Source organism: Glycine soja, chromosome 1 (genome assembly GCF_004193775.1).
Source record: "Glycine soja cultivar W05 chromosome 1, ASM419377v2, whole genome shotgun sequence".
NCBI classification, from domain to species: domain Eukaryota; kingdom Viridiplantae; phylum Streptophyta; class Magnoliopsida; order Fabales; family Fabaceae; genus Glycine; species Glycine soja.
The window spans coordinates 10,071,526-10,087,641 of NC_041002.1; the positions used below are offsets into that span (position 1 = coordinate 10,071,526).

General features: G+C 32.8%; 1 protein-coding gene across 1 annotated transcript; it reads left to right on the plus strand.

The window, feature by feature from the left end:
- Positions 1-12,095: 12,095 nt before the first annotated feature.
- LOC114405674 (protein MAIN-LIKE 1-like) lies at positions 12,096-14,137 on the plus strand. The gene is made up of 4 exons (XM_028368163.1): positions 12,096-12,452; positions 12,556-13,197; positions 13,278-13,874; positions 13,955-14,137. The coding sequence occupies exons 1-4, from the start codon at positions 12,096-12,098 to the stop codon at positions 14,135-14,137; spliced, it is 1,779 nt and encodes a 592-aa protein (XP_028223964.1).
- Positions 14,138-16,116: the final 1,979 nt, after the last annotated feature.

Below are 16,116 nucleotides of genomic sequence, written 5' to 3' on the forward strand. Positions count from 1 at the left end.
ATTTTTCATACAAGTGTTGCTATGTTTTCATCGTATTATTATATTCGCTTGACGTCCTTTTTATGGTTCATTGTAATTTTTTAATTCATACTTAACGTCCTTTGATTTGCTTTTAGAGTTGTGGTGGCTTAGATTAGTCTTTGGATTCGATTATTATTTCTGAGATTCCGTTTATACCCCGAATTTAAAGTAGATTTAGACATTACTTCAAATTATTTGAGGCAAGCCTTGTAGTTGGACAACATAGTAGAGAATGCATTCTCAACCAACCTTAGATGTTTTACAGTGGCAGAATTAAAAAACTACTCAATTTTGTTCTTTAAAATTAGGAGCAGGCAAGTACGGTATAATTGATATTATTATATTTTACACCCGAGGCCTATAATTGGAGATATCATTATTTTTGGTATAGAAGTTTGAAGAATATTATACGAGTAAAGCATATAGTTTGATCATTGATGTCTATAATGTACAAAGCATTAAGGTTGTGTTTGGTTAAAAAGAGAAAAATATAATAAATAAAGTAAAAATAGGTAAAAAAATAATAAGTAAAATTATTCCGTTGAAGGGAAATAAATAACAAAAATGAGAGATAGATAGATTAGTTAAAATATATAAGAAATAGTACAAATAAATCTTACTATTTTTAAATTTACTTAACCTTTATTGTTCCTACTAAACCAACACTCATTTTTATCCTCTCAAAATTATTTCAATTATTGCAAACAAACACAGCGTAAATGATGATGATTACAATGTGTTTTTGCCAATATGTGACACTGTTGTACTAAATCTCAGTAGTTGTAAACATTCGTTATTAGCACGAGATTTTATATCAAATACAATTCTATATGAAAATAACGATCTGCTTTTTCAGGAAACAAATGCGTCATAATGAAGTAATCGTATTAAAATTTTGGTAATGCTTCTTTTATTACGATTCTCTTAATTAAAATTGTAGGTTATGACTCTTTTAAAAATATTACCTAAAAAATAACTTGAAATTTAAGCAATTTTTTAAATTGGATTTCTTATCTTTTTAATTCTTAAACTACAAGTTATTTGACTCCAAAATTTTGGTAGTGACTTGAAATATTTTATATATATGATATCGTGAAGTTTTTAACATAGAAAGGTCTCTGGAGAAAAAGAAAACATAGAATGATCTGCAACTTTTTAATGAGTGTGACATTCTGGCCTCGGTTGATTGATTTTTCTTTTATTATTTATAAAACGATTGATTGATTAAGTAACAGCAAAATTGAATTGAAGTGTAATTTGAGGTCAGTTTGTTTTTTTAGGTACAATTAGTATTATATAAGTAGGTGGTTTTTAGATCTGATTTTTAATTATTATATGGGAAGGGAGTTATGTTCTTTTTATTCGTCTTTGCATATTTTGAATTCAGATATTTTTTATTTATCAAAAAATATTTGGCTAATTGTTGGATATGATTTTGGAGGTAATATTATTTGTGTATCATTTATTTTTATTAATTTTTACAAAATAATGTATTATCTTTTTTTAATTTTTTATTTCTATTTTAAAGGCTATAAATGATTATTACACTTGCAATCAAAAGGTATTACTAGTTTTCTATTTATATTATAATAAAAGATAATATGATGAATAACATAATTCATTCAGATATACTAAATTTAATAGGATACTTTTCTAAAATTTTATTGTTATTGTAGACCAAATTTTATTTTTAATATAATGAAATAATACTGGTTAAATTGATTTTTGTTAAGAAAAACATTTATTTTAATACAAAAAATGCTAAAATGTAGATATAAAAAAATTGATGACATGCAAGAGAGATGGTTTTACATATTATTGATGTATTTTTTTAAAAGACAAAATATATATTTATAAAATACCAAACTTGCCATAAGATGGGTCAAAGATTATTAATATAATTAACATTTTAAAATATATAATTATGAATTTTTGTATGATTTTAATGTGTATATATTTATTGAATGAACTTTAATAATTTTTATCCCCCCAACTTATGGAACTCTAGCTCCGTCCCGGCTTATATCGATAACGAGATGAGTCTATTTTTTGGCTCAATACCATTATTAGAGTCTATTTCTTTTGTGATATGAACAACGAGAATTAAACACATGTCCTTTTGTGATATGAGTCTATTTCTTACCAACTAAATGTTGATGCAATTTTACTTTAAGCACCATTATTAGATAAAAAGGAAGGAACATGTCCTTGTTTAAAAGATAAATAGAGATGATCTTAAAGGGCGCTCAATTAATTTTCCTATGGTTCTTGGCTCAGCACATGAGAAAGCTTCATTTGTTCTTTTTAGATAAGCCAATGATTAACTAAAATGAAGTCCGAGGCTACTTTTGCTCATGTGGAAAGATACAAATTAGTAAGTTACTAGATTATAATTCCTTTTCAGGTAGGAGAAAACAAAACAGGTTAGGATGTCTATTTCACTACTGATAGAAAGATAAATACTCTTCATAACATTTCTCCTTTGTCCAAAACCATAATCTTACTTTAACTACATCTATCCATTCATCTAGAATTAATTTTGCATTGTTCGAAAAGTTTTGTTCATTGTTGAACATTATGTCATTTCATCCATTCCAATTTGTCTAGATAGCCATTGGCCAAAAACATATTCCAATAATTCTTGAGTTTATTTTCATTTTTATTTTTGCTCAATGTTTTATAGGCTAAAATTGAGACTAATCCATTATTTGCTAGAACAAAATTGAGACTGATCCAAGCATAAACTTGTTGCCGAACCTAATATGATGTTAGATAGGAAAATAGAAGTTGTTCCACTAACTTAGTACCATTCTTGCAGATGACACACTGATGTGTTTGTGGAAATATTCCTCTTTTAATCAAATTGTCTTTTGTGAAACACAAATACAATAAACACCCCCAGGCCACCACAACTTATCCTATTGCAGTTGCCATTATCTTCGAATGGCTTATTAATTAATAAATCACTCATTCTATGGTCACAAATATTACTAACAAATTTTCTTTTATGAAATTTAGTGGCAAAATTTTAAAATTATCTTGTACTTGGAACTAAGTCTCACTTAAAATTTATGAGACCTAATCCAAAAATATTTAATCAAGACAAGTGTAATCTACCTTTTTAGCCTAGTGTCAAGGGTTCTTATTCACATGGCCTCCCCCTCTCCTTCGTAATGTTATGTCTTTAACTCTTCATGAATTGCTATTATGAGTGCATACCTTGTAACGACTTCTCTTGGGTGATCATTACAATCCCAGAGGAGTTACAAAGATGATTACCGTTCTCAATGCGAGTACAACCAAACATCGATAGTTAAGGTCTATGTGAGGGAAATCATGGTTCGGTCAGCAAATGACAGTAAGGCACACAATCCTACGGCCTCAAGCACGTAAGCGCAAAGAGGTTTGAAGTAAAGGTTCGGTCGGCAAACGACTGGTAAGGTACATAGTCATCTAGCCTTGAGCACGTAAGCGCGAAGAGACTTGAAGTCATGGTTCGGTCGACAAATGACGAGTAAGATACATAGTCCTCCATCCTCGAGCATGTAAGCGCGAAGAGGCTTTTAGTCATGGTTTATCAACAAACGACCAGAAAGATACATAGTCTTCTAGCCTCGAGCACGTAAGGGCAAAGAGGCTTGAAGTCATGGTCTGAATGACAAATGTAGTCTTCTAGATTCTTGAGTTAATATTTGCTTAATTTTCTTCTACTAGTAGATTTTATCTTTAGTTTTACAAATAACATTAACAATAAATATTTCTGTGAAACTTTTTATTTATTAAATAATTATTTATTAGAAATTATATACTTAAATAATTGTGTAGGAAAAATTTGTGTCAATGTTCTTATTCACATGGCCTCCCCTATCTTCATAATGTTTCACCTTTAACTCTCCATGAATTGTTATTATGAGTACTTGTAACAACTTCTCTTGGGTGACCGTTACAACCCCAGAGGAGTTACAAAGATAATTACCATTATTGATGTGAGTATACTTGGACAATCGATCATTAAGGCCTATATGAGGGAAATCATGGTCTGGTTGAAAAATGACCGATAAGGTACACGGTCCTCTAGCCTTGAGTGCGTAAGGGTGAAAAGGCTTGAAGTCATGGTCCGTTCAACAAACGACATGTAAGGTACATAGTCATCTAGCCTGAAGCGTGTAAGCACGAAGATGCTTGAAGTCATGGTCTGGTCAACAAAATGACCAGTAAGGTACATTGTCCTCCAGCCTCAAGTACATAAGCACGAAGAGGCTTGAAGTCATGGTTTATTGGTAAACGACCACTAAGGTACGCAGTCCTCCAACCTTGAGCACGTAAACGTGAAGAGGCTTGAAGTCATGGTCTATTGGCAAACAACTAGTAAGATACACAGTCCTCTAGCCTTGAGCGTGAACATACGAAGAAGCTTAAAGTCATGGTCCGATTGACAAACTTTCGATAAAGTACATAGTCCTTCAACCTTAAGCATGTAAGCACGAAGAGGCTTGGAGTTCTGGTCTGGTGGCAAATGACCGGTAAAGTGCACATTCATCTATCCTTAAGTGTTTAAGAACAAAGAGGCTTGATGTAACATCCTATTTTTCATAAAATAAATTTAAAATGATTTTATTTAAAATAAATAGAATTTTAGGAAAATAATGAGTTTTTTGTAATTAAGCGAATAAGAGAAATAGTTTTATTAATTAAAATAATAGTTTTAAGGTATATAAAATAAATATATGTTTTTTTTAAATATTTTATTTATTCATTTAATAGGGAGAGTAAGATAGATTTTCTTTATATAAAATGATAAAATAAAGAAAAATAGAGTAAATAATAGACTCACAATACCCTAACTATAAATAGGTATGTGATAGGTCACTTTTTACATTTACGACACGTCTCTACGCTCTCTCTTCCTCTCAAATCTGTTTTCCCTTCTTCCTTTCCCAAAACCTTCTCTTTTTCTTGCATACACTCAAACCTCTCTCAGTAAAACGACGATCCCGGACTCTTTAACCATTGGATTGTCGTTAAATTTTACCAAGAGGTTCAAAACTTATTTCCGCACACAGCCACCATTGTTGTTTTAGAGATAATGTCTTTGGTGGATTAAATGTACCTCACACTAAGCTTTCTCTTTTCCCGCATACACCCAAATCTGCCCCAGTAAAACTACAATCTCAGACTCGTTAACCGTTGGATCGTTGTGATATTTAGGAACCACCTTTGAAACAAATATTTTTAGATTCTCACCATAGGGATTTATGAAATAATGTTTTAGCAGAGAGAAATTAGTCTCGCATGTTGACAGTAAGGTGAAGGCTACAATCTGATGTGATCTTGACTAGGAGCGGATCGCTTGATACAAGCTACGGAGTTTTGGATGACGCCACTTCCAAAGAAGGAAGATAAGTCAGGGTAGATGCCACAAAGATTACCTTGATAAGTCTGAGATTGGTTCAACAAGGAACCCAAAGAGAAGCTCTCACCAAATTTTATCAAATGCCAAAAGTCTTTTATTGAAAATGAAAATCAATACATATAGTGTATCTGAACAAAAAGATAAAAAATAGACATGAGCCTTCAAAATAGTTTAGGCCAAAATTACAACGAAAATAATTAGAAATAAAAAAATAGAACATATTTGACATGGGCCTTTAAATTAATCTGCACCTTCAGTAAAAATTAATATTCTTGGTAGTGTCTCTGCCTCTGGGCCTTCGTCCTTCTCCACTTGGGCCTTCATTGTTCTCCACTTGGGCCTTTCGTCCTTCTCCACTTGGGTCTTCATCCTTCTCCACTTGGGCCTTCATTCTTCTCCACTTAGGCCTTGCTAAGTATGCTTGTTACCATTTGTTGGAGGGTATCCACTGACTGTTTGGTCCTACTCCTAGTCATAGGTCCTTGTATTTGGGTAGTTTTAGGATTCTCATCACAATCTCTTCTCCTTCTCTGTAATGCTTGGAAACCCTAACAGAGCAAATAGTGGAAAAACTTGAGGAATCTTAGGGAACTATTAGAGACACCACTATCACTGTCGGACTTCACACGTGAGTCCGCTTAGAGATAAGGGATGAGTTGTTCACAATTAGGGAGTAGTAAGAACATATGTAAGGATCCTTAGATGATTAATTGGAATGAGTTTTGGGGTGTTTCTACAAATGTTGATCCTATCTTTACAATTATATATGATTGATGGGCCAATTGATGTTCGAATGAGAAATTGTTGTGTTCTTGTGTTGAGTGTGAATCCTAAAATTTGAGTTTTTTTCTTCTAATTAACGTGAATTGTACTCTAAATAATCTTCTCTTTAATAGATTATTTTATACAAATTATTGTCTTTGTTTTGTATCTTCCTACAATGATGATCAACATGTTATGTAAATATTGTAATAATAAAAGCAATAAAATAATAAATTAAAGAAAGTTGTAAAGTTAATGCCTAGTAGCAATTTCTTTTGATATAATTTTAATTTAATTGTTGTAGAAACTTTTTTTAATTGGAAATAATATAGTTTGATTATATATATGTCTTGTGTCATGCAAATATTATTATTGTGTGATGTGCATATAATTTATGAGGCGTGATAAATTGTTATAATGAGATTATAACATTGTTGTTGAGATTGAACATAAGTTCAAAGTTGAACATGTGTTAATTTTTTAGATACACGTAAACATGTGATGGTGGATTGTGACGTTGTGATATGTTAAAATTGGGGACATGAAATTTGGTTGTGAATAAGTGTGTGGTTAACACTTGATGTGACAATACTTGTGTTATGAGCTATGAATTATACAATAACCCAACTGGTATTTACCTTGAGAAAAATGTTTATGCGTAGTGTTAAAGGAAAAGTGTAGATTTCCTAATTAGGAACCTAAAGTGTTAAATTGTAGTGCAATGTGTTAAACGTGTTTGAAACACGAGAGTGAGGTCGTGGGTATTGTATAATTCACGAGCAGTGTCTGCGTGCAAAAATTATTTTAGGAGTTGGACTGAATCAGGAAGGTGAGATCCTAACGAATTCTTCGGAGTCTAGGCCTTGGGGGTAAAGACACTCGATTTAAGTGTTCCTTTAAGTCTATGTTGATCTCATGTGGTTGAAATATTCTCGCAAAATAGAGTGACCTTGACATACCCATTGTGTGATGTATCTTGTTATGTACTCCTAAGTGCTCCAGTGTGGTTTTTCACTGACATGGTATCACATTGCATATAGGCTTGAGTCTTAGTATAATTGTTGCATAACGCTTGCTAGTTGTTTATTATGAAATTGGTGAGTGTTATTACGTCTTGATCCGAGTGTGTGATTCATGTGTAATGTGATTGGTGATTGAAAAATGAATTTTAAATGATAAAGTGGTGAAGTGACATGGATTGGTATTAAGTTGAGCTATGCTATAAATACTTCTATAATTTATTTTGATTATGTCTTTGTTTATTTGTATTTTTCTAGAAATATGATAACTCACTCCATGCGTGCTATTTGTGTTTGGATCCTGTGATGATCTCGAACCTTGTGTTTGTGGGAGTAGATGACTAGGTGGATGACTTTAAAGAACATTGTGCTAGAGGATGCTGGGACACAATGCTCTATTAGGATGTGACATTGGGGATGAGTTTTTATTTTAATTGTATGATTTTATTTTATTTTACCTCACTGATATAACAAAATTTCTTTTGTAAACTTTGACGGCCTTGTTCTGAGCCAAATATGCTTTTAATAAGTTTTATTTGGTAATAGTGAAGTGAATGTGAGCCTTTTACCCACGTGAATTTGTTTGTCTGTATTTTTATATGTTTTATTTATTTATATGTATGTCGGGATAAAGAGTGTCACACTTGAAGTCCTGAGCAGTCTAGAAACGATTGGTGTGGTACACATTCCTCCAAACTCAAGCACAAAACGCAATGAGGTTTGAAGTCATGGTCCGACGACAAATGACCGATAAGTACATAGTCCTCCATCCTCTCGCGTGTAAGTACGAAGAGGCTTAAAGTCATGGTCCTATTGAAAAACGACTGATAAGGTACATAGTCCTTTAGCTTCGAATGTGTAAGCGTGAAGAGACTAGAAGTCATGATCTGATTGGCAAAGGATTGATAAGGTACACAATCCTCCGGCCTCGAGCATAAAAGCGTGAAGAGGCTTGAAGTCATGGTCCAATTGACAAACGACCAGTGAGGTATATATATTATCTAACCAATATTTTTTAATTTTTTTTAGTATAGGATGCAGTTTAGTCATTGCCTCCTCCATCATTTCCAGGGACAAATTTAGTTAGGGGCAAGCAAGAGCCTTTCTCCTCCATCCCTTAAGATTCTTTGTATATACATGAGGAGAAAAGAAAAATAAAAAAATATTAATAGAGAAAAATGGATAGAAAAGATAGTATTTAGTTAACGTTTGCTTAATTTTTTTATACTAATAGATTTTATCTTTAGTTTTACACAAAATTAATAATAAATATTTTTGTGAAACTTTTTATTTATTAAATAATTATTTATTAGAAATTATATATTTAAATAATTAAGTAAAAAAAAATCGACCCTTTGATGCATTTCTGATCCCTCCTTTATCACTGCCGAAAGAAATTTATCACGCAGGTCTCCATCTTTCCACTCTCAATATCATTGTTAAAGGGTCAAGATCTTCTCTATATTTTATTTTCTATTACTATAATTTTTTAGGAAAAAAATAAAAATAAAAATGTGTCCAATATAATGGAATATAACGAGAGTACAATTTATTTTTTTAATAGATAAAAATGAAAAAAGAAAGAAATGGAGAAGATCTTTTTTCCATTGTTAGCTCCCTATTCCTCTCTCTCGGTTCATAGCTCTTTTCCCTTGTATTCTCTTTATTGCTTATGCATGTATGTCAGGTAAGGCAACCCAAATACACAACACTTCCTTTTTGTTTTAAAAAAAAAAGTACTTCTAGAACTCTTTTGGAATGTCAAGTCAAGAAAGTATATATTTTACTTCCGGAAAGGTTGTTCCGGAAGTTAAGAAATGTACTTCCAGAATTGTAAAATAAAATAGTGTATTCTAGAAAGGTCTTTCTTGAATAGGGTTAAGTTTTATACCTTGCTTTCCTTTTTGAATTCGTTTGCACTTTTTTTATGTGAAACAGTCGACGGATGGTGGTCGATGGTTGCAGTAGGGGTGTTTGGTTCGACAGTGGTATTGGGTGGAGGTGGGACTTGCTTGGGAGAGGCAGGGGGTATTTGTGTCTGTTAAGGTCTTTTTAGGAGGTGCAAGAAGCAATTGTCTATCTGTAATTCTTATTTTGGGTTGGCTCTCTAAGTCGTAGACCACTCATTAATTCAACAATAGGTGCACCCAACAATTCAAGGAACTATCAAAAATACCCTTCATTTAAAAAATAAAAGTTAATATATTTTAAAAAAAAACTTTTCTTCTTCTGCCCTTTCTTCTTCGCCCGTGCACCCAGCAAGCTTTTCTTCCTCCCCCTTTCTTCTTCGTCTTCTTCCGTTCTTCCTTCACGCACGTTTCAAATTTGGTAGCACGTTCCATTTGGTAGCACATTTCTTCGTCATTTGGTAGCACGTTTTAAATTTGGTTCCCTTCTTCTCTTCCACAGGCTTTCGTTACCTTCTTCTTCCGCCATCGAGGTTAGTGTTCTAACCTCCTATCTGTTTGAATCGCGTAAATGGCTTTAGGATAGACGACATTGTTGTTGTTTGGTGCTGGAGGTTGAAGATGAAGTTCTTCCGCGAGAAGAACCTTCTTCTGCGCGTGTGAAAGTGGACGAAAATGTAGCCTACAGAAGAAGGTGTTCTTCCGCGGGTTCCAGCGGAAGAAGGTTCTTCCGCTTGATCCAGCGGAAGAACCTTCTTCACCTTCTTCCGCTGGAACCCGTGGAAGAACCTTTCACTTTTCTTTCACAGGAGCTCGCGGAAGAACACCTTATTCCGCAGGCTACATTTTCTGCTCGCGGAAGAACCTGCGGAACCTTCTTCCGCAGGCTTTCAATCCTTCTCGCGGAAGAACCTGCCAAACTTCTTCCGCAGGCTACATTTTGCTGTATATTAGTTTTTTTTCTTGAAAATTATGTCTGAACCACCAATTTATTGATATTATTAGTTAGTTTTTTTTATTTATTAGCTGTTACAAAGTGTATATGGTATTTAAGTTACACAAACTCCCTAATTTTGTGTTTTTTAGTTGCTATTAAAAATTGTATTTAGGATGTAAATTGAAATTATATTTGGTGTGATTGATTTATGCATTAGGATGTCTAAATTGAATTGTTATTTGCTTTCATTTGGTTAGGATGTCTAAATGACTGTATACACTGCATAAATTATGTGAATTGTTATGTGGAACACAACATGAAAGAGCAAAATTAAATTGGTTATCCAATTCCTTTTCACAGGAAATATGACACTATCGTGAGGAACCTCAGCTACAATTTAAAAGAACATGTTGTGCTATGCCTGTTACGGGACAGAGATCGAGCATGAGATGAGTCTAGCCAGTAGCATCATGTGTTAGTAGAAGATAATATTGTAAAATACAACATAAATAGCTAGTTAAGAAATTGAACACGAAATCTTGGAGCACCTTGATCCCTCTAATTTGACGTGTTGAGAATTTTGAATACAAAATGATGCACTTGGTGATTACAAATCCAAGCACCCACATTTGTATTAGTTACACATATTTGTATTAGTTACAAATCCAAGCCATTCCAAACCAAATGCACTCTAAATGGTATGAAAAAGTTTAGTAGGAATTTCTTTACAAAGCATATACCTTGACATAATTAGCTTAATTAAAATTTAAAAAATAAAAATAAGGCTAGAAATTGGCAGGAATTATGGGTAATTAGTATTACTAATACTCAATACAAACCAAATATCCTTATTTGCTGATAAATGGTTTGGGAAGTATTTTGGACAACACCAAGATGATAAGGATATATTTGCTGATAAAGCCTAGCTGTCTATTTCTGACCATTAAATCCCTTCCTTGACAAGGATGAAAAGCTCTTATTGAAAGAATAATAGACAATTAGGACAAATTAAATGACACATGTGAGCTATGTATCTAGCCCTTCCTAGTAAGAACAAATGCTTTGTTCAGGTGCTTACTCTTTTCTCCATACCTTACCATATGAACTAGAATATTGTAATAGTTCACTTTCATTGTAACTAAGATTCAGTTATTATTTGATGTGTTGAGAATTTTGAATACAAAATGATGCAGTTGGTGATTACAAATCCAAGCACCCACATGGATCCCCAAGCCTTGTGCCCTTTTTGAATATTTTACCAAACTCTCTATTTTTATAAATTCTCAATTCACAATCAATCAAAGTGTTTGACTACACATGAATCTAATTCAAAAAATCCACCCCTAAGTAATTTGAGTTTCACAACTCATGGCGTCCAATCCAAGTTAGTCCTTTTGGTGGACACGAGCCCACTAAATCGTAGCCACAAAAGAGAACAATTTGATGTTGGTGTAAACCTACCTGACATGAATAAGATCAAGTGCCTCATCATTCTCTGAGGTCACTATTCATATTCTTTTGTTCTTGGACAAGCATGTTACCATACTCCAAGAGCTTGGTCGAAGTCATCTTCGGTTGGTCAAAGGTTGGAGGTCCAATGAAGTCATCACCAAGTTCACAAGCTTCTTCCCAATGAAGTCAACACCAACAACAGAAATCCACTTCCTCACCTCATCATCATATACTCTAGCCTTGAGTGCACCAAAGAAATCTGCAATCATAAATTGCATACCATTAGTCTTATTGTAATGTAAGGACATCTAAGAGCTAAATGAGACCTAGAGAAAAGTGTTATTTAGTTGCTATTAAAAATTGCATTTATATGTAAATTGAATTATATTTGGTGTGATTTATATATGCATTTGTTATATATGCATTTGTATGTCAATTATTTAGATAAATTATGTTGAACTAAATATATAATCTGTGGATTTGGATAAATTATGTGGATTAGTTAGGATTCGAAAGCTTTGTTACAAATTATTTGAATGTTTAATTTGACGAATAAAAGTAAATGTTCTTCATGATTTCAGATCATGGTTAGAACACGAGGTCTACATCGTGTGTTAGGCACAGGTAGAGGCAGAGACATTAGTGAGGATGTGCCAGAGGCTGATGTTCCTCGGCGTCGTAGGCCCACTGCCTCAGCACGTAGGCAACGGGTTACCCAGAGAGTCGAAGATGTTCCTGAGTTGCCTGAGGATGTGCCTCATGTGTCTAATGGTAGCCCAGAGATGACAGGCGTTGCCGATGGTGTTGAGACAGATCGAGTGGCTAGTGATGGGAGCTTGGGGGCACCTGCTGATGATGAGGGGTTCCCCAGTGGGCCACACGATCCATCTGTTTTGATAGGATTTGCTTATCATGTGGCACACAACATATGGAGTGGACATGTACGTACTTTTTTTATTCCAGTAATTAGAAAGTAGTTTCTTTTATTTTGAAATACACAAATTTATAAACTGTTATTCAATTTAGGAGTGACCCGATCTGAAGTTGGTCTCCCATGGTAGGAAAGTAGATAAATTTGGGAGATCGGCTGCTGAGATCGAAGGTATGATTGCGGCCACTGGATTGGATCCACCGACCAGGTGTTCTATAATCACCACCGATCCTGGACTCATATTCGACTTTGTTGAGTGGTGGCATAGGGAGACGAGCAGCTTCCACCTCCCAGTAGGGGAGGTGACGATCACTCTAGACGACGTTTCGTCACTCCTGCACATTCCGATTACTGGCGCGCTGCATTCATTCGAGCCACTGGTTACATCTGACGCAGTGGCCTTGTTGACGGAGCTACTTGAGGTCACCCCAGATGAGGCTACAGCTGAGACACGTCAGGTAGGTGGGCCTCATGTTCGGTTGTCCTGGCTTCGGGACATGTACCAGAGTAGGTGCCGAGCCAGGCAGTGGGTTGCTGCAGCTCGGACATACCTCCTTCATTTGGTTGGTTGCACTCTTTTCGCTAACAAGAGTGCAACCCATGTCCATGTTGTGCACCTGCAGGCATTCAGGGACCTAGGTCAGGCAGGGGAATTCTCTTGGGGAGCGGCCGCTTTGGTCCACTTGTACAATCAGCTTAACGAGGCGTCGCAGGCCCCTACACGGCAGATGGCCGGTTACATTTCACTACTTCAGGTGAGTATCGCTGCTTGTAATTTAAATTAAAGTAAAATTCAATCCATGTTTGTTTGTTGATGTTGACTTTGTGTTTGTAGTGCTGGATTTACGAGCACTTTCCATCGATCCATAGGTGTGTCGTTGACGATGGTTATGCTGAGGCTAGCCCACGTGCCTGTAGGTGGCTTACGGGTAAGGCCCAGATGACCGGGATTAAGGGAGCCCCTTACAGAGCACGTATTGATTCCCTGACAGTGACCGATGTCTGTTGGATGCCGTATGCTGAGCATCGGGGAGTTCGAGGCTATGACTTGATCTCCTCGTACACGGGGCAAGTCAGATGGGGTCAGATCATTGTCTACATTCGACCAGAGAGGGTGGTTCGGCAGATGGGGTACATTCAGACCGTTCCTCTGCCACCGGTTCGTGATTCGTTGACAGGTACTGATATAGACGACCGGTGGGTACACTTTTCAGATCATGTGGTGCCTACAGGGAAGCTCTATGTAGTTCCTGGGCAAGTGGCCCCAGACTACATGGAGTGGTTTTTTCAGATTTCGCACCCTTTTCTGACGCCGACGGAGGACACTGTTGAGCCGAGACCTGCGCCTCCCCCTCCCACTCATGATGATGACTTCGTCGAGCCACCTGTCGTCGAGGTTTCAGTCACGTCGGATCTCCCTACGCATTCAGTGGTAAGCATAATTTGTGTAGTTTTTGTTAACTTAATTATTTTTTATAAATTCATACTGACTTGTTATTTTCACTGAGACAGGTTGATTGCACAACATGTGTAAGGATTGGAAGGATTGCTGAGCATTTGGAGCGCGTCATCAACCTCAGGATGGTGACTGAAGGGACTGACTCATATGATATCATGGATCCTTGTCTGAGGATAGCTAGAGATGACGACCCAGATGACAGTCTTAGGCCGCGACAGAGACCCCGCATAGATTAGGATTTATCTTTTTTATTGTATTTGTTTATGTATTTAAATTTTAGTATTTCTTTTTGTATTTGTTAAAACACATTGGCTTAGATAATGTATCTATTTCTTTATGTATTTAAATTATCTTTTTACTTAAATTGTTAATTTTAGTATTTGTTTATGTATGTGATAAATATAAGTTAGAAATTTTAAAAAATAAGTTACAAATTTTAATTGATTGAAATGAATAAGTTAGAAATTTTAATTAAATTTAATTGATTGGACAAAATAAGTTAGAAATTTTAAAAAATAAGTTACAAATTAATTGATTGAAACAAATAAGTTAGAAATTTTAATTAAATGTAGTTGATTGGACAAAATAAGTTAGAAATTTTAATTTATACTAAAAATTATTATATAATTTAAACAACAATAAGTTAGAAATTTCAAAAAATAAGTTACAAATTTTAAAAAAATAAGTTAGAAATTTAAAAAAATAAGTTAGAAATTTCAAAAAAATAAGTTACAAATTTTTAAAAAATAAGTTACAAATTTTAGTTGATTGAAACAAATAAGTTAGAAATTTTAATTAAATGTAATTGATTGGACAAAATAATTTAGAAATTTTAATTTATACTAAAAATTATTATATAATTTAATCAAAAATAAGTTAGAAATTTCAAAAAATAAGTTACAAATTTTTAAAAAATAAGTTAGAAATTTTAAAAAATAAGTTAGACATTTGAAAAAAATAAGTTAGTGATTGAAACAAATAAATTACAAATTTTTAAAAAATAAGTTACAAATTTTAATTGATTGAAAAAAATAAGTTAGAAATTTTAATTAAATGTAATTGATTGGACTAAATAAGTTAGAAAATTTAATTTATACTAAAAATTATTATATAATTTAAACAACAATAAGTTAGAAATTTCAAAAAATAAGTTACAAATTTAAAAAAAAATAAGTTAGACATTTTAAAACAATAAGTTAGAAATTTAAAAAAATAAGTTAGAAATTTCAAAAAATAATTTACAAATTTTTTAAAAATAATTTACAAATTTTAGTTGATTGAAACAAATAAGTTATAAATTTTAATTAAATGTAATTGATTGGACAAAATAAGTTAGAAATTTTAATTTATACTAAAAATTATTATATAATTTAAACAACAATAAGTTAGAAATTTCAAAAAATAAGTTATACATTTTAACAAAATAAGTTAGAAATTTCAAAAAACATTTACAAATTTTAAAAAAATAATTTACAAATTTTAGTTGATTGAAACAAATAAGTTAGAAATTTTAATTAAATGTAATTGATTGGACAAGATAAGTTACAAATTTTAATTTATACTAAAAATTATTATATAATTTAAACAACAATAAGTTAGAAATTTCAAAAAAATAAGTTACAAATTTTAAAAAAATAAGTTAGAAATTTCAAAAAATAAGTTACAAATTTTTAAAAAATAATTTACAAATTTTAATTGATTGAAACAAATAAGTTAGAAATTTTAATTTATAATTTAAACAACAATAAGTTAGAAATTTCAAAAAATAAGTTACAAATTTTAAAAAAAATAAGTTAGAAATTTTAAAAAATAAGTTAGACATTTTAAAAAAAATAAGTTAGTGATTGAAAAAAATAAGTTACAAATTTCAAAAAAATAAGTTACAAATTTTAAAAAAATAAGTTACAAATTTCAAAAAATAAGTTACAAATTTTAAAAAAATAAGTTAGAAATTTTAATTAAATGTAATTGATTGGACAAAATAAGTTAGAAATTTTAATTACTTTTGGTTTTGTTATTCCTTTTCGATTGCTTGATAAAAGTACTATTTGCACCTTTTTTTCTCTTTATAACTCCTTATAAAATTTTTTGATAAAAGTTGATAATAAAACTTTTATTTCTTTTTGATACATACTACACAGTACAAACGGGTCACAAACATAACAAATTGACACACTAAGACATATTACATCGACTAGAACATCATGGACACAAA

Coding starts and splice junctions, on each gene's coding strand:
- LOC114405674 (XM_028368163.1), top strand. CDS start 12,096: ATGGTTAGAACACGAGGTCTACATCGTGTGTTAGGCACAGGTAGAGGC. Junction 12,453..12,555: donor ACAACATATGGAGTGGACAT/GTACGTACTTTT, acceptor CCCGATCTGAAG/TTGGTCTCCCATGGTAGGAA. Junction 13,875..13,954: donor ATCTCCCTACGCATTCAGTG/GTAAGCATAATT, acceptor TCACTGAGACAG/GTTGATTGCACAACATGTGT.